General features: G+C 41.1%; 1 protein-coding gene across 3 annotated transcripts in view; it reads left to right on the plus strand.

Moving 5' to 3' along the window:
* Positions 1-27,517, plus strand: part of FHIP1A (FHF complex subunit HOOK interacting protein 1A) — a 264,239-nt gene that overhangs the window by 159,246 nt on the left and 77,476 nt on the right. The window contains exons 1-4 of one of the 3 annotated variants that reach the window (XM_007189413.2): positions 4,723-4,805; positions 8,367-8,459; positions 15,428-16,054; positions 27,095-27,253. In XM_007189413.2, the coding sequence (XP_007189475.2) occupies positions 15,533-16,054; positions 27,095-27,253 (681 nt within the window). In that variant the 5' untranslated portion in view covers positions 4,723-4,805; positions 8,367-8,459; positions 15,428-15,532. Of the gene's footprint in view, positions 1-4,573; positions 4,806-8,366; positions 8,460-15,427; positions 16,055-27,094; positions 27,254-27,517 lie in introns of those variants that run through there. The other 2 variants (XM_007189411.2, XM_007189412.2) reach the window with 2 other exon arrangements.

The raw sequence follows: 27,517 nt of genomic DNA on the forward strand, positions 1-27,517 counted from the left end.
GGCCCTGTCTCCCAGTCAAAGCTTAAGTCCCTCAGTAGGGACCTAAGTTTTCTGACTTCCATGCTTGGAGAACTGAGCTAAAAACTCTTAGCCCTGATGCTTTGTTCCCCACTTTAAATCCACCTATCCTCTCTGACTGTCTCCAGAAACCAACCAGAGGTATATCAGGAGGGAAGGAGAAGGAAAGGTAGGAAGGGAGCCTTTCCATCAAGTTCAAGATTTGGTGACTCACTATGAAAAGACTCGGCCTTGCTTATCTTTTTTCTCTAGGTCTCTCCTAACTGTGCTCTTGACCTCGCCTTTCTCCTCCTCTTGCTCCATCAAAATCCCCTTTTATTTTTTTGGTATCTTCAAATTCTCCATGTTCGTTGATTCCTTCTCATTAGACCTACAAATATGATCACTTTTCCCTTAATAAAAATGTTCCCTTGGCTGTGTCTCCCTTAAGGTGGCCATCCACTTCTTTCCCTTCAGGATTTTTTTATAGTCCATTATTAGAGGATATTATATTTAAATATGTAGAAGAATTGAAGGATGGTATGAAATACTATATAATTAAATGCCAAAACGTATACATTAGAAGTTCAGCCTGATAGTGAAAGAGAGCTATATTAAAATATAGTCATTGGTAGTTCAGGAAAAAATGTGATTTTGACCCATTTACAGCTCTCCTAAGTAATGTAGTTTTTGAGAGGGTCTGAAATTAGATAAGATGTCTGTCTGGGAGGGAGGTAGAAGGAATTTTTACATTGGAAAAAGGTATGATCTAGATGACTAGAATCTAGGCTTTTATGATTATGTGGTACATTTTATAATTCCGTGATATGGAAGCATATGCTTGTGCTTTTTCCATAGTCAAATAAAAGATACCATATACTTTCAAAAAAGGGCAAATAAAAATACAGGTAATTCTTATGTCAGTTATCTCTGTCTTTAACAATATTTAATAGAATTTTTCTCTCCTTATTGATGGAAAATATTTTTATATATAATATTAATGAGATATATAAATGTGATGACTCAGTAATGTCTTTGGAAATAATATAGTTGGTTCTGTCTTTGAAGTATAGAAACTGTGCTAATATCTCAGCCTACGTTCATACATACATACATAATACATACATGTATTTTGATAGCTCATCTCTTCCCCCCAAGACCAAAAACCTCAACAACCATACCACAGTACCACATGCAACCACTGTGGGAAAAAGAGTCCTTTGGGTATTTTTTGTTGGTGGTGGTTTGTTTGAAGAAAGGAAAAAATTCACTTGTTAGGGGCTAAACAATTTCTAGAGCTTTCTCTCAGGCATGAAATTCGAGTTGATGTGCATGTGTGTATTTATGGGGAGAACAGGCTGCATGTGTGCCAAGAGCAGCAAGCTTTACCCTAACCATTCCCAACTTCAGACGCCTTAGGCTGAAGAGAGCAGAGGGCAAGAAGCGGTGACATCCAGCGATGCCACATGCCATAAGCACACGATCTAGCACCTGCGGCCTCTCCTACCTGCTCACAGCCTTTTGCTTAGTATTGTTCTTCTGTCTTCTTCATTTGGGGTTTTTAGCTGTTGTCCGAGAGTTACGTAAAAAGGAAAGGCTGATAACAGGAAAATGCAGAAATATGTTGAAAACCTTGGTGCTGGAGGAAATGGGTCCTTAAACATCGCTCATGAACACGGAGCCGTCTCTTTCATTTTCACACTGCCCTGGGGACATGCCAGTGCTTTACCACTTTAACCTGGGAATGAGAGAGAGAGTGGCCTCTGGGTGCTTAGGTGGTGTTTTCTTTGACAGGGTCTCCTGCAATAGCTTTTCGCTTCCCAAACGTGGCTTGCTGGACTTGCCTCCCCCTCTGCTTTCTCTCCCAGGTTCTCTCGATGTTGTGGTTTCTGTATTCATGGCATATTTAGATTTTTCAGGCATCTGCCTCAAGAGTATGATTGGATAAGCATCAACCAAGTGAGATGTACTTTTCTCAGAGAAGATACAGATTCCTTAAGGGACTAGGGCTAGGGATTATAGCCAGGAGCAAGGAGAATACAGTTTCTAGAGAGAACACTGGACTAGGAGTCAAGAGACATTTCTGTCTCCATCAAAACTGACTTGTAAGTTTTTGGCCTCGGCTAAGATATTTATCCTGTCTGTACTGCGGTCGCACTATCTGAAAAGACTGCATGTGAAGTCCCTTTAAGAACTAATGTGAAGGATCTTAGAGAGCATCTTTCTATTTTTGATTTAGAGGCAATTGGCATGATTTACGTTCCCTTCATACCTTCGAAGAAGAATCTGAGAATCCCAGAGCTGGAAGGCATCTCAGAGAGTCTTCAACTTTTTCAACCTCTGGGATAAACCCAAACACTCTGATTTTCTTCGTTATTACCATTACACCATCTGAATAAGAGACCTTGACATTTTCAAAGAAATGTAGTGTTTAGGACAACAAGGAAGTTGAATCAGAACTTGTTTTATCTCTTATCACTTAAAACGGGGTTACACAATGAGATGCTGTCTAGAAGGGCTAGCCTGCGAACCAAAGTGAGGTCAAGAGAGTGGCGGGAGGATCACAGGGAGTGTGTGTGTGTGTGTGTGTGAGTGTGTGACTGGGAACACATACTCTGCGTGCATGGGTAGCCACTCCTGATTTTTAAAACACCAGTTGGGTGCAGTGTAATATGCATCTCAGTGGCAAAGGGCCATGTTGGTAACGGGCAGTGTCTTATTGAAAACAACACATTTGGGCTTCCCTGGTGGCACAGTGGTTAAGAATCCGCCTGCCAATGCAGGGCACACGGGTTCGAGCCCTGGTCCGGGAAAATCCCACATGCCGTGGAGCAATGAAGCCCGTGCGCCACAACTACTGAGCCTGCACTCTAGAGCCCGTGAGCCACAACTACTGAGCCCATGTGCCACAACTACTGAGCCTGTGCTCTAGAGCCTGTGCTCCGCAACAAGAGGAGCCACCGCAATGAGAAGCCTGTGCACCGCAAAGAAGAGTAGCCCCTGCTCGCTGCAACTAGAGAAAGCCCATATGCAGCAACGAAGACCCAACACAGCCAAAAATAAATAAATAAATTTATGTAAAAAAAAAAGAAAACAACACATTTGTATTATTAAGAATTATATGTTGGGGAATTCACCAATTTACATAATAAAACGTAGTCATGAAAGATACAAGTAAACTGTTTCACTTACAATATCTACGCAGTCCTCCTTCTAACAGGCTTCCCTCTTTCCACACACCTTAATCCCCCATCATTCTCCTTAAGAAATGTTTCTTTCCCCAGAATTATTAATTCTTACAAGTTTTCTTTTCTTATGTACTAAAACTTATTATAAAGATCTTTTAATGTTGATTGGTTAGTCTTCTACACCCCCAACAGAAGTACTTGTTTTGAATATTCCTTTAACTATTTTCCAATGTTTAATTTCTCTTCCCACAAAGAACTTGATCAATAAGTCTAACCTGAATCATCACTTGAAGTCCCCCCTCTCACATTTTATTGTTTATAGGAGGAATAGTTGATCAGTGTTCTCCTTGTAATACCCTTCATGTTACTCAGTTGAAAATAGCCTCTTTTTTTTTTTTTTTTTTTCCTAAATCTTTTGGTACTACGAGTCTGGAAATTTTATCATGGACTTTGTTTTCCAGTGCTCTGGTAATTATAATGTAATTACTTTTCTCTGAACTCTCTCTAGTCTGTACACTAAACAAATAACGTTTTGAACTGTCCCCAGTCCTTTTTGGGCTGATGAATCTAAGATAATAATACCAGTATCTTAGTGCTTTTGTCAGAGAGTTAGCACCACACAACTGGATCACATTGCCTGTATACTCTATGACCCCAGTATCTCTTTTTCTCCCCACTGGCCCTGTTGGAGTCAGGCTGTCTCCATATTTTGTCCACATAACTCATTTTTCATTGATAAGTGCGCTGCTGCCTTGTCCTCACACCAAGTAAGCACTCTCTTGTTTTTGATGGATCATTTCTATCTGATTTGTCAAGGTTACTTGGAGTTCTCTTATTTTTCAGGAAAGCTGGAAACCTTAACTTAGGTTGTAGCCACGAAATGACTGAGAATGCTTTCAATTCCATTATGACAGTCATTGATTAAAAAAATTGGTATTATTGGACCCAGGAGTCTGCGTGCTGTGTTATAACTCCCCTAAGTTACATCAAGCCATTTATTTCAGTCACTATTAACTAATGATCTTCCTGTTTCTGGGTGTTTCTAAACACCACTAACATTGCTATCATAGTTTATTGCTTCTGGAAACTAGATTTGAGTGATTTAGAATAATAATCTAGGGGGTTGTGGTTGGTGATAGTGGAGAGAATAAATCCAATAATTGTTTAATTTATTCATGTAGCTTTGGTAGCATCATTATTTTATATATTTAGTAGCAAAGTGAGAGAAAACAGAAGAAAGGCTTTAGGTTGAGTATAAATGTCTATTTTGTTGATATTTTGCTCAGTGTTGGACTTTGAGAATGTCTGTGTTTTGATTTTAACTTAAGTCAGTGTCCTATTTAATATATGAATGTAATGGGATGCATTTTTTGTTATTGTCATTACAGGTTTCGAAGGTGACAATGAAATGTGAAGAAGTTACATTTCTACTGTGATACTTGAAAGTTAGTGACTGCTTACCAAATTTTCATGAAAATTAAATATGACTTAGAAGCATTTGGTTTATGAAGGCTTATGATGTCATCGGTTGCGACAGAAGGCAAACTCCGGCAGGCTGTGAGCTTGCAGGGAGTTGACCCAGAAACATGCATGATTGTATTTAAAAACCACTGGGCGCAGGTAATGTATGAGTTCCACCTTCTCTGCTGGTTAGGTAGCCCTAGAAGCCTCTATTGCACTGAACCAGGGTTCCCAACCTGTGTGACAGGTGGGCTTCCAGAAAACATAGGGAGGAAACCCTTTCAAGTAGGAAGAAAAGCAAATTTCTCTACTTGCATTCCTAGAATAGGTAGCTGGTTAAAAACCTTGGTTTTCACGAAAGCAATTAGGGGACATGCATGTTCCTCAGATATTTTTATAAGAGTAGCAGTTGGCCTTCAAGTGACTTGTCCTTCACTTTGCAATACACTTGACCATGAGTACATCTTCTTTCTTTCCCTCCTCCCTGCTGATTTCCATTCAGTCCTTAAACGCTACCAATACTAAAATACATATTTATTAAATATTTGTGAAGTGCTGTGCCGAATACATCAAATCCCTTACATTTAATCTTCTCCGCAAACCAGTAAGGCAGTTGGTTTTAGCTTCCTTATTTTACAGATGAGGGAATGGAAAATTATAGAGGTTAAATAGCTTGCTTGAGATTATACGACTAGTGAGTTTCCAATCAAGTACCGATACCTTGGTCCTATGACTCCAAGACCAGCGTATTTGACCTCTGTGCTCTAGCACTTTTCAGGCTGGTGGTCCCTATTCATTTAAGGAAAGAAGGTGCCTGGAAGCATCTGAATTCATTACAAAGCTGATTATAAAAGTTTTTTGATTATTCATTTTGACTTCTCTGTGACTCTTCTCTGATCTGCTTGTATGGATAATTAAGGGTTGAATGGTCAGGAAACTTACCAGCTCGCCCCTTTCCTCAGGGAGTTTACAAGTAGTAAAATAAATAAAATTGGCATTCTTTACTACTTGTACAACATTACACTCCCCAGGTGAGCTGGTAAGTGGCTATTTATGTGACAGTTTTTTAATGACTACCCAGTTCCTTCCTGTGGCGGGAAACAGCCCATGGGTTAAAGCACTGAGCCTGTAAATCACAGCAATTATAACGGGACACAGTTTAGATCAAAAACAAAATCAATTCTGCTTCTGGGTCATTTACACTTTGTGGCTTCTTGTCACTATCCAGTGTAAAGCTTCCAAGATTTTTTTATGCATTTCCCCTTCTCTGACTTTTTACTGTTATAGTCTTAATGGGTTTGCTCTGGATTTTAAGGGCATATCTGCTTTAGCAATGGGAAGAAAGTAATTCAGGAATTTTCCAGATAATAAGAGTAATTACCTTTGGCATTGTACTTTAGTGCTGATGCATACCACCCTCTGTTTAATGCAGAAAAATATTGAATTGAGGGTAAGGATAACTTTGTCAGAGGGATTGGGGTTTAGCTTATTAAACACTTCCTTTTGTAAAGTGGGTACACTCTTGGTCTCATTATCGTTTCAGCTATTTCTTTAACTTTGGCCAAGTTTCTTACCCCTTTAGTCTTGATTTTTCCTTTTAAATAAATCTGGAAAATGCCCTCAGTCTCTCTCTAGTTCCAAAGGCTCTTGAGGGCCTTATTGTTACCTTTATGAATAAAAATACTGGTTGAAGAAATTCATGTCGATGTCAATGTGATTACAGTCGTCCCTTGGTAGCTGTGAGGGATGGGTTCCAGGACACCAGCAGATACCAAAATCTGTGGATGCTCAAGTCCCTTATATAAAATGATATTTCCATATAACCTATGCACATCTGCACATCCTCCAAATCATCTCTAGATTACTTATAATATCTAATACAGTGTAAATACTATGTGAATAGTGTAAATGCGATGTAAGTGCTCTGTAAATAGTTGCCAGTGTGCAGCAAATTCAAGTTGTGCTCTTTGGAACTTTTTGAAATTTTTTTCCAAATATTTTCGATCCGTGATTGGTTGAATCTGCAGGTGCAGAACCCGCGGATACGGAGGACCGACTGTATTGTTAAATGGAGATTTACTGAGTCCAAACTTAAGCTACCTCACTGTGGGCATCACACGTGGGGCGTAGAAATGTATAAGCCTTCCTTTGGGCTTTTAAAGAATGTATAAGCTAGTTTGGATGACAACGTGAGATACATTATTGTAAAATGAATAATATTGATCACAGGAATTAAGTCAAGGGAAGGGACTATTACGGATGGAAATGGCCTGTGAAATCCAGGAAGTGAGATTTTGTTAGCTTGACTGTGGGAAAAGAAGGTTTTGATGACAGAAAGGAAAAGAACATTTTAGAGAAGGGGTATTAGGAACAAGTGCTCAGCTTTGTCTTTTTTGGATGGTTAGAAATAAAAAAGGTGAGGAAGTCAGGACAAGGCAGAGCTGTGGGGCTAAGTTTGAGGTAAGGAATGAGATTTTCAGCTGATAGAAAGTGCTACTTATTGTTTTTGGAGTTTCATGCATTAGCGCTTTGCTGTGAGTTGTTCAGGCTGGGGGCGGATGAAGAGCAGTTGCAGAGGATTGGGAAATGAGCTACAGTCTGACATAAACTTCTGTGACTAGTGTGACGTAGCCCCGGGTTCCCCTGAGGCAACCCAAGGAAACTGTAAGGCTGGTAGGAAATGTGTAGACAGAACTGGGCGACAACATTCTATTTACCAAAGTGTTCCATTAGCTGGCAAGTACCATGCTTTTTCAGATGTTAAGTTAGGGAAAATGAAGGCAACAAAAGTCAGTGGTGTCTAAAGTGCTTCTGTTTGTTAGGATACTTCAGTACAAATTCAGCATAATTAACATGTATTTGGCAGGTTCTGTTCTACTGTTTACTAGGAGCTTCTACTTCAGACCTTGAGTGGCGGTCAAGGGTATCCGCTTACCCACCTACACCTTGCAGTCTGTCAGGGACAGCTGGTTATACAGCCATCCATCACCCGAGGCATCATCTGAGGCAGTCCGAGATTCAGGGGGCGTTGCCAGGGGAGAGACCTTGAGTGGCCCAGTGGTGCACTTGAGTTTCCAGACCGGTCCCTGGGTCCAGTGCTCTCACGTTATCCTCAGAATAGTTCTATAGTGGACATCCAGGAATAGTTCACATTGGAGAATCCAGGCTCTAGGAAGTAGCCTCTGGCCTGTACGTCCTCTTGTCTTCTGAGGTGCCGTCTTGTGCCGTAGTAGACAGAGCAACGAACCTAAAACCCAGATTCTTCTGGGGCATTCCTGTAGTTGGGCATTGTAGTGGCACCTGGCTCTTTATGTCGTGGCCTCTTTCACTCCGTGTCTCTCATGTAGTCTCCAGAAATGCAAAATTACTTGGCGTTCCTAGCCACCCCCTCTACTGGCAGCGCACCTCGTGCTGTTTCATGCCTCTCTGCCTTAGGCACTTCCTCTTCTTTCTGCCTGGAACATCCCTCCGCCAGGTTAAGGCAACTTTAGAAGAGCTAGGAGACTTGGAAAACATATACTAATATTAAAACATTTGCTATAAATTGCTACCAGTAAGAACCTTAGACTTGCATTTAATGATCAGTGATCTTGAGGGGAGGGGGTGGGGGAGAGAGAGAGAATGTTTAATTTTTATAGTAGTCTGTAAGAACAGTTTGTAGTCTAGTAGACTGTTGTTTTTATCTCTTGCCTTTGCTTCTTTGCTTCTTCTGAATGGAAGAGAGAGCAAGAAGTAAGAAGCATTGGTCCATCAGATAACGAACTGCCCAAGTATATTGCCATGTGAACTAACCCGCCACCACACACACACTAGGTATTCTTTTGTTGTTGTTGCTTTTTGTTTGTTTTCGCTGTGTTGGGTCTTTGTCGCTGTGCACAGGCTTTCACTGCTGCGTTGCGGCAAGCGGGGGCTACTCTTCATTGCGGTGCGCATGCTTCACATTGTGGTGGCTTCCCTTGTTGCAGAGCATGGGCTGTAGGCGCGCGGGCTTCAGTAGCTGCAGCACACGGGCTCCGTAGTTGTGGCTCACGGGCTCTAGAGCGCAGGCTCAGTTGTGGCGAACGGGCTGAGTTGCTCCGCGGCATGTGGGATCCTCCTGGACCAGGGACCAAACCTGTGTCCCCTGAATTGGCAGGTGGATTCTTAACCACTGCGCCACCAGGGAAGTCCCACGCTAGGTATCCTTAATGGCATTTTTACTTTGTGAAGCTTCATGGCCCTTGCTCTATTCATTCTCTATCTTCTCCTTTCACATACCGAATCAGTATTAGTTATGTACTAAATGGTGTCTGCTCTTAAAGCCGGGAGAACAGAGGTGAAAAGAAATCAATTGGAAATGCACATTTCTGTGTGCTTGTTAATGGCGCAAAGCTTCTCCTTACCACCCTCAGCCTCTAAATATAAGCTATTATACAATTTTTTAAGCTAAGAACATTTCAGAGTTCGGATAGAGTAATGGTGATGGATAAAGAAAAGCTAGTGGATTTAGTATCCTTTTTCTTCTTGGAAGGGGATGGGGATGAGAAAAAACTGAATCATCTGGATTAAGTAAGTCAAATGTCCTCCTACAATAATGAAAAATAGACAAAATGTCCTATGTATGGTAACCTGTATAGAGTTCCAAGTAGCCTGACTCCATTAAAGAAGCAAAGAGCACTTATACATGGCTTTGAGATCTGCATTCCAGTCTGTTCCCTGTGACACTCATTCCCTCACTCTCTTCATCTTCACTCTTTTGGTCTGTGCCTTGTCATAGACTAAATGACAGAGAGAAATTACATGAAGTCTTTGAGAGATGAAAAGTTAGAAAATATTAGGGAACTCTGATTAACCTTCTCAGTATCTTAGTAAAGTGATGTTTGTTAACATTCATTACTAAACTTCACCGTAGAAAGTAAAGCAGAACAAAAGCTATGCTTCTTTAGAGGGCCAGGGCATGGAGTTGTGCCTCTATTAGACTCTAAAGTGGTTGAACATGTTGAAAAGTCAGAAGCTCTCCCACTGTATGCTCGGTGATAAGTCTGTTTTCGCTGTGGTTGGAATTACAGGGTTCTCTGGAATATTATTACATATATCATTACTCTTCAGTCCCTCCCCTGATACGAAATTTAAAAAAAATTTATATATACCTAACTTAAGGGTTAGGTTACTATGTTATTTTATTGACTGATGCTCCTACCATGTTTCTGTGTTAAGAGTAATTACTAGACTACTTTGGTCCCAAGGAAGTATGGCATGTAGATATAGTTTCTGCTTTATCAGTTTTAATTCCAGGTGTAGACACATCTCTGTAGTTGAGGACTGGAGCTGACATTAACCAAGTTCTGCAAGTACACATATATTATTAGGCCGTTATCTTAATATGAGAAGAAATGACTCCATTAAGGTCTCCCATGGGAATAGGTATGTAAGAAATAACCCTAAATCGAAAGACACAGCTGCTAAGTAATAAACAGGGACTGGATGGAAACGTACTTTTGTTGTAATTTGGTACATTAAGTGGAATTTGGCTTGATCACTAAATCCTGTCCTTCTTCTGTGTGATGGAAAATGTTGCTTAGGAACTTGGTTTTTTCCACAATGCCACTTTAAATTAGCATTCCAAAGGATTTGGAAGTATGGGTTGTACTCACGTGGCTTTCTTGAAGTAACTAGGCTCTAACCAAAGTAGCATAAATAGTCATCTACTGATACACGCATGTGTATAAGGCATAGAATGATAGTCAGATGGAGTCAAAGCTCATCTTCTGTCAGAGAAACACTTGTGTTTATCACGAAGAATAATAATTTGTCAGCTTGAGGTGTGATTATGTGATTTATGTATATCTTTCATTCTGAAAGCATTTGAGCTTCCTATTTAGAATTTGTGAATATTTGAAATTCAGGCCCATTATCACTGAGTGATGGGGACCATCATTGGAGCTAAGGATAGCAGTAGCTGATATTCCTTAATGAAAGAAATATGCTATTTGTTCATCTTATTGATCTCCAATGATCCTCATATTTATAGGTCAAATGACTTTGAAGTGAGGTTAAAATTTAGCTGTATTCGTCAGATGATAATTTGTATAACATTGTTCACACTATTGATTTTTTGTGTATTTTTTTCTTTTTCTTTATTTTTTGTGTATTTTTTTCTTTTTCGAGTCACAATATGCGATCTAGGCTCATGGTCCATATATATATATATATATATATATATATATATATATATATATATATATATATACACACACACATACACACACACCAGCTTATATATGTTAAAGTTTGTAGATCAACAAATGCCTAGCTATGATTGGTAAACCATTTACAGTGATGTATCTGATCTCAGCTGGCTTACATACTTAATAAGCGTGGGCTTTATCAGGGGTTGATCAGTTTGTTAAATGCTATTTAGCCTAACGAAGGAACTTGTTTAGTAAAGGAAATATTTGCAAACTGTATTTTCCTACTTGTATCTCTGCAGCCACCATAATTGTGTTTTTTCCCCTGAACTGAATCCCTGAGCGTGAGAGTACATAGCTGAGAAGCAGCCAGAGCTGGGGAATCGGAGGGAGGGTTGAGAGTATAAGATAGAGGGTGATCAGAGGAGTGGGCCAGGCCTGAGCAGCATGAGCTCATGGATCCATAGTAGATCCCAGCAAGCAGAAATCAAGGGCCCAGGAATATTGGACTTCGGTGGGAGTGATGTGAGAAGAGGACACAGGGGAAAAAATAAGGAAAAGTCGAGGTCACATCAGGAATCAGCCTACAGAAACTGGAAGAACTACGACACCACCTGGGCAGCTAACTTGGGACATCGTAACAGAAGATCTTTGGCCTTTCAATGCCAGTTGTGCTCTAGCCAAGAAGTTTCCTAGGCATTCCCTGTCAGGATGGGAACCAGGCCCAGGGTGTGGGCCCCGAGAGCCCACTTGTAAAAGCAGGTCATGGGTGTGCCTGCCTGGAAGGGAGAGGGAGGTGGCCTGGGAGGGTCCTGACACCTGAGGAGGGAGCTTAAGGACAAGTGGCAACACAGGCATAATCAGCCCTTTGCTGAGCGTTGTGTTTTCCATGACTCACAGGCCCTGGTTGTAACACACCCATCTTCTAGGCAGGAAAACCTCCAGGCCAGGGATGGGAATGAGTAAAGGGCTCTGTTCCAAATGATCAACAAGCCTTCTATCTTGGTGGGTTATTACAGCTCTCTTTCTATGTTTCTCTGCCCATGAACCCGGAAGGCCGAGTAGAGGAGCTTCTATAAAGGGGGTAGAGAGAGATGCTTCAGTTTAAAAGCTGCTGAATAGTTTACATTCTGTATAAAAATCTCAGAATGAAATCTTTTTTAGGTTTTTCATAGCCACCGCCCTCCCCACCCCCGCCACCAAAGTAGGTCTTTTTGCAGAGGACTGCATTCGAATAAATAATGTTAAGTGAAGATTAATTCATGAGATAAATGTAGCTTGTGATCATGTAAATAGTTTTGGTCTACATTACATATATATATTTAGATATTTTATAAATATTTACAGGCATGCATATAGTATAAATACATATGCATATGTAAAAATTTATATTGCTTAAGAATTTCTGAGAATTTTTGTTTTTAACTCTGTGTTTTGATCCTTTTCTTAGACATTAGTACAAAATTACTTTGTTTTTATTTATACTATGAAATTAGATCAATTTACAGGAAAGAAGAACTAATTAACCTTAAAATCTCATTTGTATCTTTTCAGACTCACTTCTAATCATACATCTATTTGTCAATATATTTAGTTTTTAACTTAAATTATTTCTTGTATATATTGGCATGTAATGATATGATTCACTAAGTGTTTATTTTTAATAGCTTTAGTGTATAGTGATGTAACATCATGATTATAATTCTCTTATTCTTGACCGTTTGGGTCAATAATATTTTTATTTTTCATTACTGAAAATGTCATTGGCGTGAACATTTTAAAACAAATTATTTTGTGTTGTTTCCTTTGGCATTTTTTCCCAAAGTGAGATTAACAAGTCAAAGGGCAGGAACGACTTTATAGCTTCTGTAACATGTTGCCAGATTGTTTTCCAGAAAGATTGAGCTAATTTGCTGTGCCACTATCAATGTATAATGCACAGTCCCAATTTTAGATAGTTTAGACAGTCTGAGCACACATGACAAGTATAAATTACATTTCTACCCTGAGGCCTAGCTGTATAGATAGCTCTCATAAGTAAACTCAATATGTGGACTTTGAAATTATAGAACTGGTAAAATGTAGAGTTAATCTGTTCTTCAGAATGTGGAGCCTTCAAGTTGGGGCTTCGGGGCTGGAGAGCATGCTGTGTTGAGGTGGAGCCCCCTTTTGGACAAATACGGTACTGCAGCCCCACGCTATGAGCTGTCAAGGCCAGAGCCAAGGGAAAGGAAAGGAGCGCAGTAGGTCCCAGCATTTCTGCCAGCGAGGTCCTCAGGCCTGCGAGGAGTCCTGGAGGGCTTCTTGGAGGTTGGGGGATGGTGGAGGCACTCTGCAGTCCACGCGCAGCCAAGGAGAGGGGATGGCCAGTGCGGAGACCCAGGCCACCAGTCACTGAGCCGTGTACCTCCTGGGTAGCGGCTAACCAAGGGCTTCCTCGTTGACATTGTCAACTCAGGGGTGTTGGGGTGATGTTTTTCCTGACAGTATTTTTAATTTTATAATGGAAGTTGATGGAGATTACAGATTCTGTGGAAATCTACTCATTCATAAGGATATACTAGCCTAGTCTATAAAGGTTCCTTTTTTCTCCTTCTGCCAGGGGAAAAGCTTAGACTTTTCCCTGAGAAATAAATTTCCCTCATTGCTCATGAATGCTGACATAGCTTGTACCTTTGCCAGCTTCCACAGTGACTTGCAAAAATTCTGTAACCTAAATACCAGAACACGTAACAGCATGTCCTAGAACTGGGCTGGGAGGGTATGGCAGAAATTAAACATATTCCACAGAACATGCAGTTCAGAAAGGCAAAAAGGAACAAGTTAAAAATGTTGATAAAATGTTTGATGTTTTAAAAATTAACATGTGTATACACTTTAAAGGAAGTAAATTGAATGGATATTATCCATTGAATGGATAATATAGATTGAATGGATATTAATAGAAATTCCAAGTCGTAAAGTTAAATGGAAGTTGAGATATAAAATTGTTTTAATTTTCAGGTCCCAAAGTAGAAATTAAGTATTGATGGGCAGAGAGAGTTAGGAAGCGTTCAAATGCCAGCAGTGGTAAGGGAGAGAAACACCTGGGCTGTCACATGAGATTTATTTAGTTTTTACAGTTAATAGATTTTTTCTTTTTTGGTGGTAAAAAATATATATATATGTATATATATAAAACAAAGTTTGCCATCTTCATCATTTTTAGGTGTGTAATTCAATGGCATTAACTACATTCACAATGTCGTGCAACCGTCACCACTATTTCCAAAACTTTTTCATAACCCCAAATAGAAACCCTGGGCTTTAGGGCTTTATTTTGTAATTGGTTATCTCAAAATTTTTTTCTGGCTTAAAAAAAATGCACAATTCATACTCTTTGTGCTTAAAATTTCAACATATGCCGTATGTTTGGGGATTCTGCTAGGTATGTGTCTCTTGTTCACCAGTTCATCCATTTCGTTTCATCCTTCCTAATGATGCATGCTTGGTTGAAGAGGGTGCCAATCCAAGTAGAGGAGCGAGGGCTATTATTCTGTCAAGGGCATATGAGGAGCTGTGTTCCGCTGCTGAAATCTCCAAGTCAACTCTATTTGTAGGAGAACACTGGTAGTCTTACTTATTTAGTGTATTTTAAAATTTAAAAGCACTATTATTATTATTTTTTAAATTAATTTATTTATTTTTGGCTGTGTTGGGTCTTCATTGCTGCACGTGGGCTTTCTCTAGTTGTGGAGAGCAGGGGCTACTCTTTGTTGTGGTGCGTGGGCTTCTCATCGCGGCGGCTTCTCTTGTTGCGGAGCACAGGCTTTGGTGCGCGGGCTTCAGTAGTTGTGGCACACAGGCTCAGTAGTTGTGGCATGCGGACTGTAGAGCACAGGCTCAGTAGTTGTGGCACACGGGCTTTGTTGCTGTATGGCATGTGAGATCTTCCTGGACCAGGACTCGAACCCGTGTCCCCTGCATTGGCAGGTGGATTCTTAACCACTGCACCACCAAGGAAGTCCCTAAAAGCACTATTACATTCTTTTTTTTTTTAACATCTTTATTGGAGTATAATTGCTTTACAATGGTGTCTTAGTTTCTGCTTTATAACAAAGTGAATTATATTCTTGACAGTTTAGAAAAAAATTTAAGAATTTGTCATTACTTTGAACACAAAAGCGATTACTGTTTTTCCATGTTTCTTTTCAGTCTTTTTTCACTTAGTTTTTGACATAGTTGATAATGATGGATCTGACTCTACACAAGTGACTTATTTTTTCATCTGACGTATCACTTACAGGTTTTTTATTTTTCATTTTGCTCAATAGTCTTCATAATAATAGACCCAGGAATGCATGTAGCTTAATTTACATAACCATATTACTTTCTTTGACATTTAGGTTGCCAACATTTGTCACTATGATAAATGAACAACTTCAGACGTCTTCTTTCTGTAGTTTAACCCCTTCATTTTATTCTCATGAGAGGGAGATGCAGAATGCTCACATGTATCTTGTTGGGGGTCATGGCTCTTACATTTTCCATGAAGATTTGGTACAATTAGCAGTGGTGTGTTTTTGTAGTTATGGTAAACATCAGATGGATGACACATGTTTGATTTGGTTTCAGGTTGTGAAAATCTTAGAGAAGCATGACCCCTTGAAGAACACCCAGGCAAAATATGGGGTCATCCCTCCAGATGAGGCCAGTGCTGTGCAGAACTATGTAGAACACATGCTCTTTTTGCTGATTGAAGAGCAAGCCAGGGATGCTGCCATGGGGCCAATCCTGGAATTTGTGGTCTCTGAGAACATCATGGAGAAACTCTTCCTTTGGAGTCTGAGACGGGAATTTACTGATGAGACTAAAATGGAGCAGCTAAAGATGTATGAGATGTTGATCACCCAGTCCCACCAGCCTCTGCTGCACCACAAGCCCATCCTGAAGCCCCTGATGATGTTGCTGAGCTCTTGTTCAGGAACAACCACCCCCACTGTGGAGGGGAAGCTGGTGGTCCTGCTCAATCAGCTCTGTTCCATTCTTGCCAAAGATCCATCCATCCTGGAACTCTTCTTCCACACTAGCGAGGACCAAGGGGCTGCCAACTTCCTCATCTTCTCCCTTCTGATTCCCTTCATTCACCGGGAGGGGACTGTAGGCCAGCAGGCCCGGGATGCTTTGCTCTTCATCATGTCTCTGTCTGCTGAGAACAGCATGGTGGCCCATCACATCGTGGAGAACACCTACTTTTGTCCAGTAAGTCCTTCCTGTTGGCACATTTTCCACCCGCTTCTCTTCTCCTCTCCTGGGCTAATGACAAGTACTTTTTTATTCCTTTCTTTTCAGCAGACTGTCCTTGGCACCTCCTATGGAAAGATATTTAGAGGAAATCTTTTGGAGGGAGCAGAGGAATTGAAGTTGAGATGCCATTCGGCTGAGCAGTGTCAGCTCGAAATAAGCCAACAGAGGAAACTATATGTGTTACTGTTTCTTGGTTCATTTCTGTTGGGTTACGAGCTGTTTTAGTTTTTTCTAAGAGCATATCCTGAGCAATTGGTAAAACCTGCTCTTCTTATATTCTTAGCTTTTCAGGTTGATTCTGCGCCAGTGAATCATGGCATATGGTCAGACCCCTCACAGCTGGCTTCACAAATTAATTTGTTTCCCAGCAAGATAATGACCAAAATTGTAGATCCAAAGCACTGATTTTATTTTAAAGAAAGGAATACATATTTACACTTTGAAGTAGCAAGAAGTCCTCTGTATAGTTTCTTTTTCTTTTTTTTTTTAATATTTATTTATTTAGGCTGCACCAGGTCTTCATTGCGGCACGCGGGATCTTTAGTTGTGGCATGCGGACTTCTTAGTTGCTGCATGCATGCGGGATCTAGTTCCCTGGCCAGGGATGGAACCCGGGCCCCCTGGATTGGGAGTGAGGAGTCTTACCCACTGGACCACCAGGGAAGTCCCTGTATAGTTTCTTAATAGTTGGTTGGTGAGAAATAAAGGGTAAGGCCTTTTGGAGACGCCCGAGTAGCCAGGCCCAGTCCTAGTCCTAGAAAATACTGGGAGCTGCCTGAGATTCTTAAGAAGCCTTAGGGCTCTGATTATTTTTTGGTGTTATTTAAATGACAGATTTATAGATTTATATCTTCTCTTGGTTTGTCAAATGTTGGGCCACAGCTATTTTTATTTTCCTAAATCAGTGAACATTTCCAGTTTATTTCCATTATCTGTTCTTTGTACCAATCATCTCATTATGTTACTTTATAAACTGTATTGCCTTAAATATTCCCGATTCTGCTGGAATCCCGTGTTAAGACCATTAGTGAGTTTTATTGGAACAGGCCAGGCAAGTTGCCATAAGTAGATCAGATTCATTGTTAATTAACACTCCGTGGGTAGTTCTTGGCCGGGGTGAGGGCATTTAGAAATGTATGTGGGGTGTGTTTGGTTGTCAAGGGACATGGGGTCGCCTGGGAGGGAGGTCAGCTGGCATTTAGTGTGCAGGGGCCAGGGATGCTTAATGTCCAGTAGTTTGTGGAACGGTCACACACAGCAAAGAACTGACCTGCCCCAGATGCTAATAGCAATCCTAGTGAGTAACATACTGTATTTTGCTTTGAGGTTCAAAAGCAGTAATCTTCTTTATACTACTGAGTCCTATTTTCACTAATAAACCAGAGTCCCCTAGTGTGTGGTGAATATTTATTTCAGGGGAAACAAATGAGTAAAAATTTTGAAAAATAGAATTTCATTTAAGTTCAGGGTGCCATGTATCTCTTCTCTTCTGGCTTCTGACCAATGGAATAAGAAATTGCACAAAGATTGAGAATCAAATGGGAAGTGAAGAACGGATTCCATTCATCTGTGCCAACATATTAAATCTCCCTTCCTTATCTCCTTCAACAGAATTATAAACTAGATTATAAACTCTTTTTAAAGAACATATCTTAAGGCAAAAATGTAACGTCTCACCCTGAATCTAAGCGTCTTTGGAATACGTTGCTGTATTAGTTTTCTACTGCGCCTGTAACAAATTACCAAAAACTCTAGCAGCTTTAAACAACACAAATTATTATCTTACAGTAGTAGTGTCTTGCCGTAGGTTAGAAGTCCAGAAGGTCTCACTGGGCTAAAATCAGGATGTCGGCAGGGCTGTGTTCCTTTCTGGAGGCTCTTGTGGTGAGTCCGTTTCCTTGCCTTCTCCAGCTTCTAGAGGCCACCCGCATCCCTTAGCTCATGGCCCCCTCCCCCATTTTCACAGTCAGCAGTACTGCGTCTCTCTGACCATCCTTCTGTAGTCACGTCTCCCTCTGACTCTGCTCTTCTGCCTGCCTCTCCCACTTCCACAAGGACATTATGTTTACCTGGATCATCCAGGATTTAAAGATTTTTAAGATCATCTCTATTTAAAGATCAGCTGATTAGCACCCTTAATTCCATCTGACACATTAATTTTCCTTTGCCATGGAACCTTATTTGTTCATAGGCTCAGGAACCAGGATATAGACAGGTCTGGGGGGACCATTATTCTGCCTACCACACTTGCCATATTCATTCAGTTTGGAGGGCTCTTGAAGAGATTTGACCAAGAACACAGCATGATCAAAATTCTTGTATGAGTTTAATCTGACTATGTAAGTTTGGGAGTTGTGGAGGAAGCAGGGACACACATTAGGGTCTAGAAACAAGAGTGGCAGGAATGAGTACGTAAGAGAGGAGCTGGATCTGAGCAGTGATGTGGAGGCAGCAGCTCATTAAACAATGAGGCTTTTCGTGCGGGGGCTCTGGGAAGGTTTGAGTTTGGGCTTACTTGAATTGTTTTGGGTAGTTCTGCTATTAAAGAAGGAGTGCAGGTATCAAAACAAATGATCAAAACATTTGCGTGGTTCACCTGTTCAGTATCTACAGGTCAATTTTTAAAAGGTACCATTGGACTTCCCTGGTGGCGCAGTGGTTAAGAATCCGCCTGCCAATGCAGGGGACACGGGTTCGAGCCCTGATCCGGGAAGATCCCACATGCCGCGGAGCAACTAGGCCCGTGAGCCACGACTACTGAGCCTGCGCTCTAGAGCCCGCGAGCCACAACTCCTGAGCCCGTGTGCCACCACTACTGAAACCTGTGCACCTAGAGCCTGTGCTGCTCAACAAGAGAAGCCACTGCAATGAGAAGCCCGTGCACCACAACAAAGAGTAGCCCCCGCTCACCGCAACTATAGAAAGCCCGAGCGCAGCAACGAAGACCCAACGCAGCCAAAAATAAAAAATATAAATAAATAAATACATTTATTAAAAAAAAATAAAAAGGTACCATTCACAAAAGCATCATAATTTATCTTGAATAAATCTAACAAATATGTAAAAGGCCTTTACAAGGAAAATTATACAACTTTATCGAAGGCCATAAAATAAGATAGAAGTAAACGGAAAGCCCTGCAGTTTGTAGGTATTGTGTAGAGGACACTTTTCCGCAAGTCGGTCCATAAAGTTCATGCAGTTTATGTTTTACGACTTTTTATTATGGAAAAAAGCAAAACACAGAAAACTTGGAAGAACACTAAAATGAACACCATGTACACACCACATTCAAAATTGTTAATATTTGTCATACTTCCGTATATTTATCACCTATGCCCTTTATTTGTTTTGCTGTGCCATTTGAAGTTAAATTATAGACATCAAGTATTTTAATATGTATCTCCTACAAATAAGGACATGCTCCTGCATAATCACAATACCATTATTACACTAAGAAAATTATACAGTAATTCCATAATATGATCTAATATCCAGTTTCCCAATTAGGCCCCAAATGACTCTTTTTTTCATTTTGGCTGCATGGCATGGCATGTGGGATCTTAGTTCCCTGACCAGGGATGGAACCCCTGCTCCCTGCATTGGAAGCATGGATTCTTAACCACACCCGGGTTCGATCCCTGGTCTGGGAACCAGATCCCTCATGCTGCAACTAAAGATCCTGCGTGCGGCAACAAAGATCCCGTGTGCCTCAACTAAGACCCAGAGCAGCCAAATAAATAAATAAGTAAATAAATTTTTAAAAAAGCAAAAACACAGATTGGGAGAAGATATTTGCAACACACATAACTACAAGTGGTTGGTACACAAAATATACAAAAATACTTGTAATACTACAAATTAATAAGAAAATGAGGAAACATGGGTGAAGGATATGAACAGACGTTTCCCCAAAGACCCCAAACCTGATAAATATATGAAAATATGCTCATCTTCTCGAGCGTCAGGGAAATACAAATGAACCCACAATGAGACACCAGGTATTGGCATCAGAGTGGCTAACAATTAGACATCTGATAACACCAAGTGCTGTCAAGGGGATGGAAAAACAGGAACTCTTGAGAATATAAATTGCTACAATAACTCAGGAAAGCCATATGGCAATATTTAATGAAATTGAATATTTGCATACCATGTGATCCTGCATCTTCACTTCTAGATATCTGCCCTAGGGAAATCTGGCACATGTTTACAAGGGTACATGCACAAAGATATTTTATAGCATTGGGGTGCGCATATCTTTTCTAACTAGTGCTTTGTTTTCTTTGTATAAAAATGGAATGAAATTTTGCCGTTTGAAACAGCATGGATGGACCTGGAGGGTATTATGCTTAGGAAATAAATAAGAGAAAGACAAATATGTCTTCACTTATATGTGGAATCTAAAAAATAAAACAAATGAAGAAATATGACAAAACAGGAACAGACTCACAGATACAGAGAACAAACTCATGGTTATCAGTGGGGAGAGGGGCTGGGATCAGGGCAAAATAGGTGAAGGGTACAAACTACTAGGTATAATGTAAATAAGTTATAAGGATGTAATGTACAGCACAGGGAATATAGTCAATATTTTATAATAATTTTGAATGGAGTGTAATCTATAAAAATATCAAATTACTATGTTACGTTGAAACTAATATAATATTGTAAGTCAACTGTACTTCAACAAAAAAATGAATGAATGACATTTCACATTTATTAGCATGTAACTGCATCCACATGTGTGAACACCAATAAACCTAAAAACAAAAAGCATAAAATCTAGAAACATAAAAAAGTAAGTAGCAAAAGGTTACATATAGTATGTTAATATTTAGATAAAATTTACATGAAGTTTTAGGATGAAATCTTAGTGTATACTGGTTTTGGGATACCTATGAATACAGTAGAAGTACAAAAACAAGCACAGGAATAATAGGTACTAAGTTCAGTACTGTGGTTACTTTTGGGGGCAAAGGAAGGAGGAGGGATGGTAATGGGATTGGAGTAGGGTTTAGCTCTATTTGTAATGTTTTATTTATTAAAAAATAAAGAGCACTCTGAAGAAATTATGGCAAAATATTAAAATCTTAAATCTTGTGGATGGTTTTCTATTCTATTATGTTTTACATTTTTGTAATATTTCATATTTTACACATTTAAACATATTAGGACTAGAATGGAGCATGCTTTTAACGTTTAGATTTCCACTTACTAAGTTATAGGCAGATTTCACTGAGTAGTTGTTGCTTTTATAAAAAAGTGTTTTAAAACACTGTACAGTTCATTAAAATAAGAGGAAAAACATCTCCAGCTGACCTTATTTGCCAGAATGGAACACAGAGCTTCCTTGTGTTAAGTTGCCCCTCAGGATAGATCCCGTAATCTCATTTGTACCCAGTTTTCTATAATTACAACTGACAACATAATTTAAAAAAAAAGACCTCTTTATGTTGAAGATAAAAGCATACTCTATTAACCATCCAGCTAAGGACCACAATTGACAAAAAGCTTTCTCTAATTAGTATGATTGTCAAAGTGTGTTAGCATCAGGCTTTGGGAAGAGTAATGACTCTTCCAGGAAACTGGACCACTTTTGGAAACTTTTGTTCTGTGGTTGATAGGAAGAGCTTGCTGGTTCTGCTGCCTCTTGTCTCAAGCTGTGTTTTCCCAAGAAAAGAAAGAGAATGAGGATACTCTAGGGAACTATTTAGTGCCAATGAATGGTTGAGGAGTATATGACTGTAGCTTCTTTTGATTTTTTTAAACCGAGTATTGATGATTAAGCCCTGTCACTTGTTACATATTGGCAAAAGTCAAAAGCAGCCTATACATACATTAGGAAATGCAAATTGAAATAAGCAACCTTTCGGTACACAGCCGGTGGTAGAAAGTTATTTATCCCATATCTAAAATTTATGAGGCTTTTTATCTCGGCAAGTTGCCACATATGGTCCCCACCAGGTGTTTTGCTGCTAGCTTCAGACTAGAGCTATCTGCTTACGATCTTTTTGTTTCTGCTGAAATTAGCTGGGTACTATTAGATGTTTAGAGTTAAAGGTGGACCTTTCCAGATTGCTCACTGCTCTGTGCACATCATCTCTCTTCCCTCCATCGGAAACATTGCTGTGTGTAAGCCATCACACCCACCTCTTTACGTGCACGATTTCCTTCAATCCTTGCAGCAACTCAGTGAAGAAACTGAACTTTCAGGGACTTTCTGCCTGTGAATGGCAGCGTCAGGCTCAAAACCACATTAGTCTGATACTGAAATCCATGGTCTCAACAATTACCATGCTATACTGCCATCAGGGAAGTGGTTTGCTTTTTTAAATTGTCTGTCATCCTTGTGGTTTTATATGGTGATTCGTTTTTTTAAGACTCTTGAGAAAAGATAAATTAAAAATATTGGGTTATGGGACTTCCCTGGCGGTCCAGTGGTTAAGACTCCGCACTCCCAATGCAAGGGGGCGCGGGTTCGATCCCTGGTTGGGGAACTAAGATCCCACATGCCGCACGGCGCGGCAAAAAAAAAAAGTTAATACTTAATCTGTTGGGAATAAATATAATGTTTTACAGTTACTTTTTTGTGGTCAGGATCAGTAAAAGGCTAAAAGAGTGGATGAGCATTTTAAAAAAAATTCGCTGTTGAATGTCTATATATTCTTAAATTTTTAAGTTAAAAATTAAACTTGAAAGTAAATAGATTGTGCCATCAAACTCTCAGAAGAATTACCTGCAAACCTGTTGCTGCCCCTCCTTTCCCCTCTTCCTGTTCCCACAGCACCACCTGCATCTCTTCCTGAAGTAATTGTCTTTCTTGCATTTATTGGTTGATTGGTGGTCTTCTCCATCTCACCCAGTCTGACTAGCTCAATGCTCTTTCCCCAGCACCGGCCTGACACAGTGCCTGGCCTGTCGTTGGTCTTCTAGAATTATATGTGGATTGGATGAAGGAATCTGAACTCTGAGCAAAGTCTTGGAAAGGATAAATAGCAGTAAAGATTTGGAATCTTGCTCTTAAGCCCGTGAGGTCCTCTTTATTGTGCAGACTGTTTTCTTCTGTGTTTCTTTGTTACGCTGGAGACCACTGCAGAAACATTCTCTGGCTCTGCTTCCAGGGGCGAGCACATGGCAGGAGTGCGTGTCCAGAGGGCATACCGCACTGTCCTCCCGCACAGGCGGGCCGTGTTCCCATCTCAGCCATGCCCTTTTCAGAACACTCTTTTAAAAAAAAGTGAATATTAGGTATGTATTATTTTTAATTACTGCCACTGATGTATGTAATTTGAAAATTAATGTTGCTGTAATTATACTGATATACTGAATTGTTATTCCCAGCTTCTTAGTCAGACAAATTAAGCTGTCTTTATGAATTCACTTTCAAAGCCTCAAAGTGGTTAAGGAATCGGGAGTATGCAGAATTAAAGCCTTTGTTCTGTGGTTAATTTAGCATGAGTTAGCAAATGTAATTGATTTTAAAAATGTGGCATCAAGATTAGATTTCCCTTCAAGGAGAACTTTTGGTCTCTGTTCTCTCTTGCCAGCGGTTTCTAATTTATAACAAACAGCTCACTTGGGGTCACATTCAAAACTGGAATTAAAGTGATTTGTTTGGGTTTGCTGACAAGGAGTTAAATGCTTTTAAATCGGGGACATTCTCCTCTGGGACCACAGATGCCCTGATTTTGAAAGAGATACATGCACTATCTTGTCTACTATCGTACGTCCCGTACTTAACATAGTACCTGGCCTGAAGGTGCTCACTGACTTATTTTTTTTAAGATGAGTGAGTGAATGAACGAATAAATCAAGGTCACTAGGAAATAGAACAGAAAAATGTATGTAACCTTTCTGTTTCTCCCCTGTTGAGGTGGTTCGTGTCTTTCTCTCGCTGCCCTCACACTCCACTGTGGGCTCATAGCCCCCATCCCCCCGCTCCCGCCCTTCCCCCTTCTCCCCCCCCCGCCCCCCCCCCCCCGCCTCCCCGGCAGCATCTGGTTTCTCTGCACTGAGACCTCCAGGTGACCAATCCTCAGGCCTATCCTCTGTTGTTGACGGATGTGTCACTCAGAGGAAGTACTGCTAGCGTCTGACTGGGCAAGTCACCCACATCTGCCCTATGGACGAGAATGAACACGTCAGGCCAGGTGAGGTGGAAAAGACAGCTGATAAATTAATAAATGCATGGAGGACACTTGCTACACAGAGGGCTCCAGAGGGTGCTCTGGGATCAAGACACGGGGAGGAGAGGCAACAGTTTGTAGGTAATTTTTCCAAGTTCGGCATGCCTGGATCCACACCTCCTTTTTTAAAAAATTTTTTTTTTAATAAATTTATTTATATTTTATTTTTGGCTGTGTTGGGTCTTTGTTGTTGTGTGCGGGCTTTCTCTAGTTGCAGAGAGCAGGGGTTACTCTTCATTGTGGTGCACGGGCTTCTCATTGCAGTGGCTTCTCTTGTTGCGGAGCTCGGGCTCTAGGCGCACCTGCTTCGGTAGCTGTGGCACTCGGGCTCAGTAGTTGTGGCTCGCGGGCTCTAGAGCGCTGGCTCAATAGTTGTGACGCACGGGCTTAGTTGCTCTGTGGCATGTGGGATCTTCCCAGACCAGGGCTCGAACCCGTGTCCCCCGCACTGGCCGGCGGATTCTTAACCACTGTGCCACCAGGGAACTCCCTAAGGAGTTTTTTTGATGTGGACCATTTTTAAAGTCTTTACTGAGTTTGTTACAATATTGCTTCTGTTTTATGTTTTGGTTTTCTTGGCCCCGAGGCGTGTGGGATTCTAGCTCCCCGACCAGGGATCGAACCCGCACCCCCTGCACTGGAAGGAGAAGTCTTAACCACTGGACCGCCAGGGAGGTCCCTATACCTCCTTCTGACTTTCTGTGTCTGACACCAGGCACTATGGATTATTTTGTTATAGCTCATGGTCTATACCTCCCTTCCCTTCTCTCTCTGGTCTGTCTAGCTTGGGGTCTCATCGCCATGTGGACAGCTCCAGGGCTCCACCTCTAGTCCAGATCCCTCTCGTGGGCATCAGACCCACACACTGTCTGCTGGACTCTCCACGGGGCTCCAGCTCTGTATTCTGTCCTGCAGAACCCTGCAGGATCTGGCTCCAGCGTACCTCGCCAGGCTCCTCCCACCTCTAACTCTATGCTCCAGTAATACTGCACTTCTCTTAGTTCCAGAAGGTACCATCTTTTCTTGCTCCTTTGAGCTTTTGTACATCCTCTGCTTGGAATATTCTTCTTTCCAACATTATTTTTCTGGCTAACTCTTATTCATTCTTCAGCAGCTTGGACATCACTTTTTTTTTTAAATTTATTTATTTATTTTATTTATTTTTGGTTGCATTGGGTCTTCGTTGCTGCGCGCGGGCTTTCTCTAGTTGCAGTGAGCGGGGACTGCTCTTCGTTGTGGTGCGTGGGCTTCTCATTGCGGTGGCTTCTCTTGTTGCAGAGCATGGGCTCTAGGTGCACGGGCTTCAGTAGTTGTGGCGCGCGGGCTTAGTTGCTCCCCGGCATGTGGGATCTTCCCGGACCAGGGCTCGAACCCATGTCCCCTGCATTGGCAGGTGGATTCTTAACCACTGCGCCACCAGGGGAGCCCAACATCACTTCTTCTGAGAACATTTCCTGCTCCCAACACTCCAAGTCTGGGTTTGTCTATCCGCGGTGACGTATTTTCTATTATGTAGTTTGAGCATTTATTACACTGTTATAATTGCCTGTTCATCTCTTATTAGACTGTGAGATCAGTGAATACTTTGCTGTTTCTTTTCTGGGCGTAACTCAGAATGGAATGTTTTCTTGAATGTTTCTATCCCATTTGAGTTCCTTACAACCTCAGGGTTTACCCTAGAGCAACACCTTTTATAAATCACTTCTGTGTTTCTTTCTGGGCACTTCCTGTCCATCCTTTGCACATCTACCAGATCAGGAGCCCTAAGGTGCTGTTAGGCTAGCATCACTTCCCCGTACTGTGAAATTCATTGTTTTCCTTGGTCCTGTTCTCCACAAGATAAAACTAATAGGCAGTCAACATGTGTGTTCCTTTTCTATATTTCTGTCTCAATTTAATGCATCAGCATTTTCTTAATGACCAAGCTGGATAAAGTGACAGTTTGGAGTTCTCACTCACCGTCACTTACTGAGCCCAAACACTGTCAGTGTCATTTAGAAACTGAGCAGGGGAAGAAAGTAAACCTTGTGAGCTTTGGATTAATACTGGATAGGTAGATTTGATAGTTAGATCACCCTCATGTCCACCTTACATGTGATCCTCTCCTTTCTTTACTCCTCTTTTTTCCACCGCTGATGCTTCAGTTTAGACCCGCTTTAGCTCTGTTTGAAGTATCGTCACATCTAACTGACCCGTGACCCCCAGTTCTTTCTTCTTACTATAATTTGTGGAGATGAGATGAAAGTGCTCTCTAAACTGGAAACATGCACGTGTCAGTCATGAGCTTTAACATGCCTGCAGGAATCTTTCTCATAAAGCTACTCATGCTGCTCGTGTGAGATCTTCTGTCCCGGGCCACCTCAGTCCTGGGTGTGTCCCCATGGACGGGGGATGTGGGTCATCTCTGTGTGTGCACTCAGCGTCGTGTAATAGAACGCATTGTTTATGAGTTCGCTCCTCTCCTGCATACCTTGGGTGCCGGAATCATGTTTTCTTCATCTTGCATGTGTCTCCCTCACTCCCCCTACCACTGCCCAGCATAGGCCTGGCACATAAGAGATTAAACAACCTGTAGTATCGTGTAGGTATTAGCCGAAGATCTCTGGTGCTTCTGTCCCCTCTGCTGGAGTTGTCCTTCCCTCCTGTCTCCAGCTGTGGAATCCTTCCTAGCTGACAGCCTCTGATGCTGGAATACCTCGCTACCTAAAGCACGGTCTGGACCAGTGGCAGTGGCATCACCTGGGAGCTGTTTGTTGCAGGTTAAGAACCTGGGGAAAGTGTTTATTAACGTTTTTATTTCTGAACACAGGTGCTTGCAACCGGACTCAGTGGTCTCTACTCTTCCCTGCCTACCAAGCTGGAAGAGAAAGATGAGGAATGGCACTGCCTTCTGAAGGACGACTGGCTCCTGCTCCCTCCCCTGGTCCAGTTCATGAACTCCCTTGAGTTCTGCAACGCCGTCATTCAGGTAGGAGCAGGCAAGGAGCCCTTCGTCATGGTCCATTCAGGATACCAGCGTTGTGAAGGATCAGTTGATAAACATTCCTTTTCTTATTTCAATAAACGTTTATGGAATACTGATGCTTTACTTTAAGCCTACTGAATGTTCTCAAATGAGTAAAAGAGTTAGTTTATAGGTTTCTGGGAAGTTTCAATTGAGAAAAAAAGAATAGATTTTCTTTACCTTCGTTATAAAAAGTGCTAATTCTGTTTTGATTATCCACTTAACCAT

The sequence above is a fragment of the Balaenoptera acutorostrata genome, chromosome 5, assembly GCF_949987535.1.
Source record: "Balaenoptera acutorostrata chromosome 5, mBalAcu1.1, whole genome shotgun sequence".
In the NCBI taxonomy this organism is placed as follows: Eukaryota; Metazoa; Chordata; class Mammalia; order Artiodactyla; family Balaenopteridae; genus Balaenoptera; species Balaenoptera acutorostrata.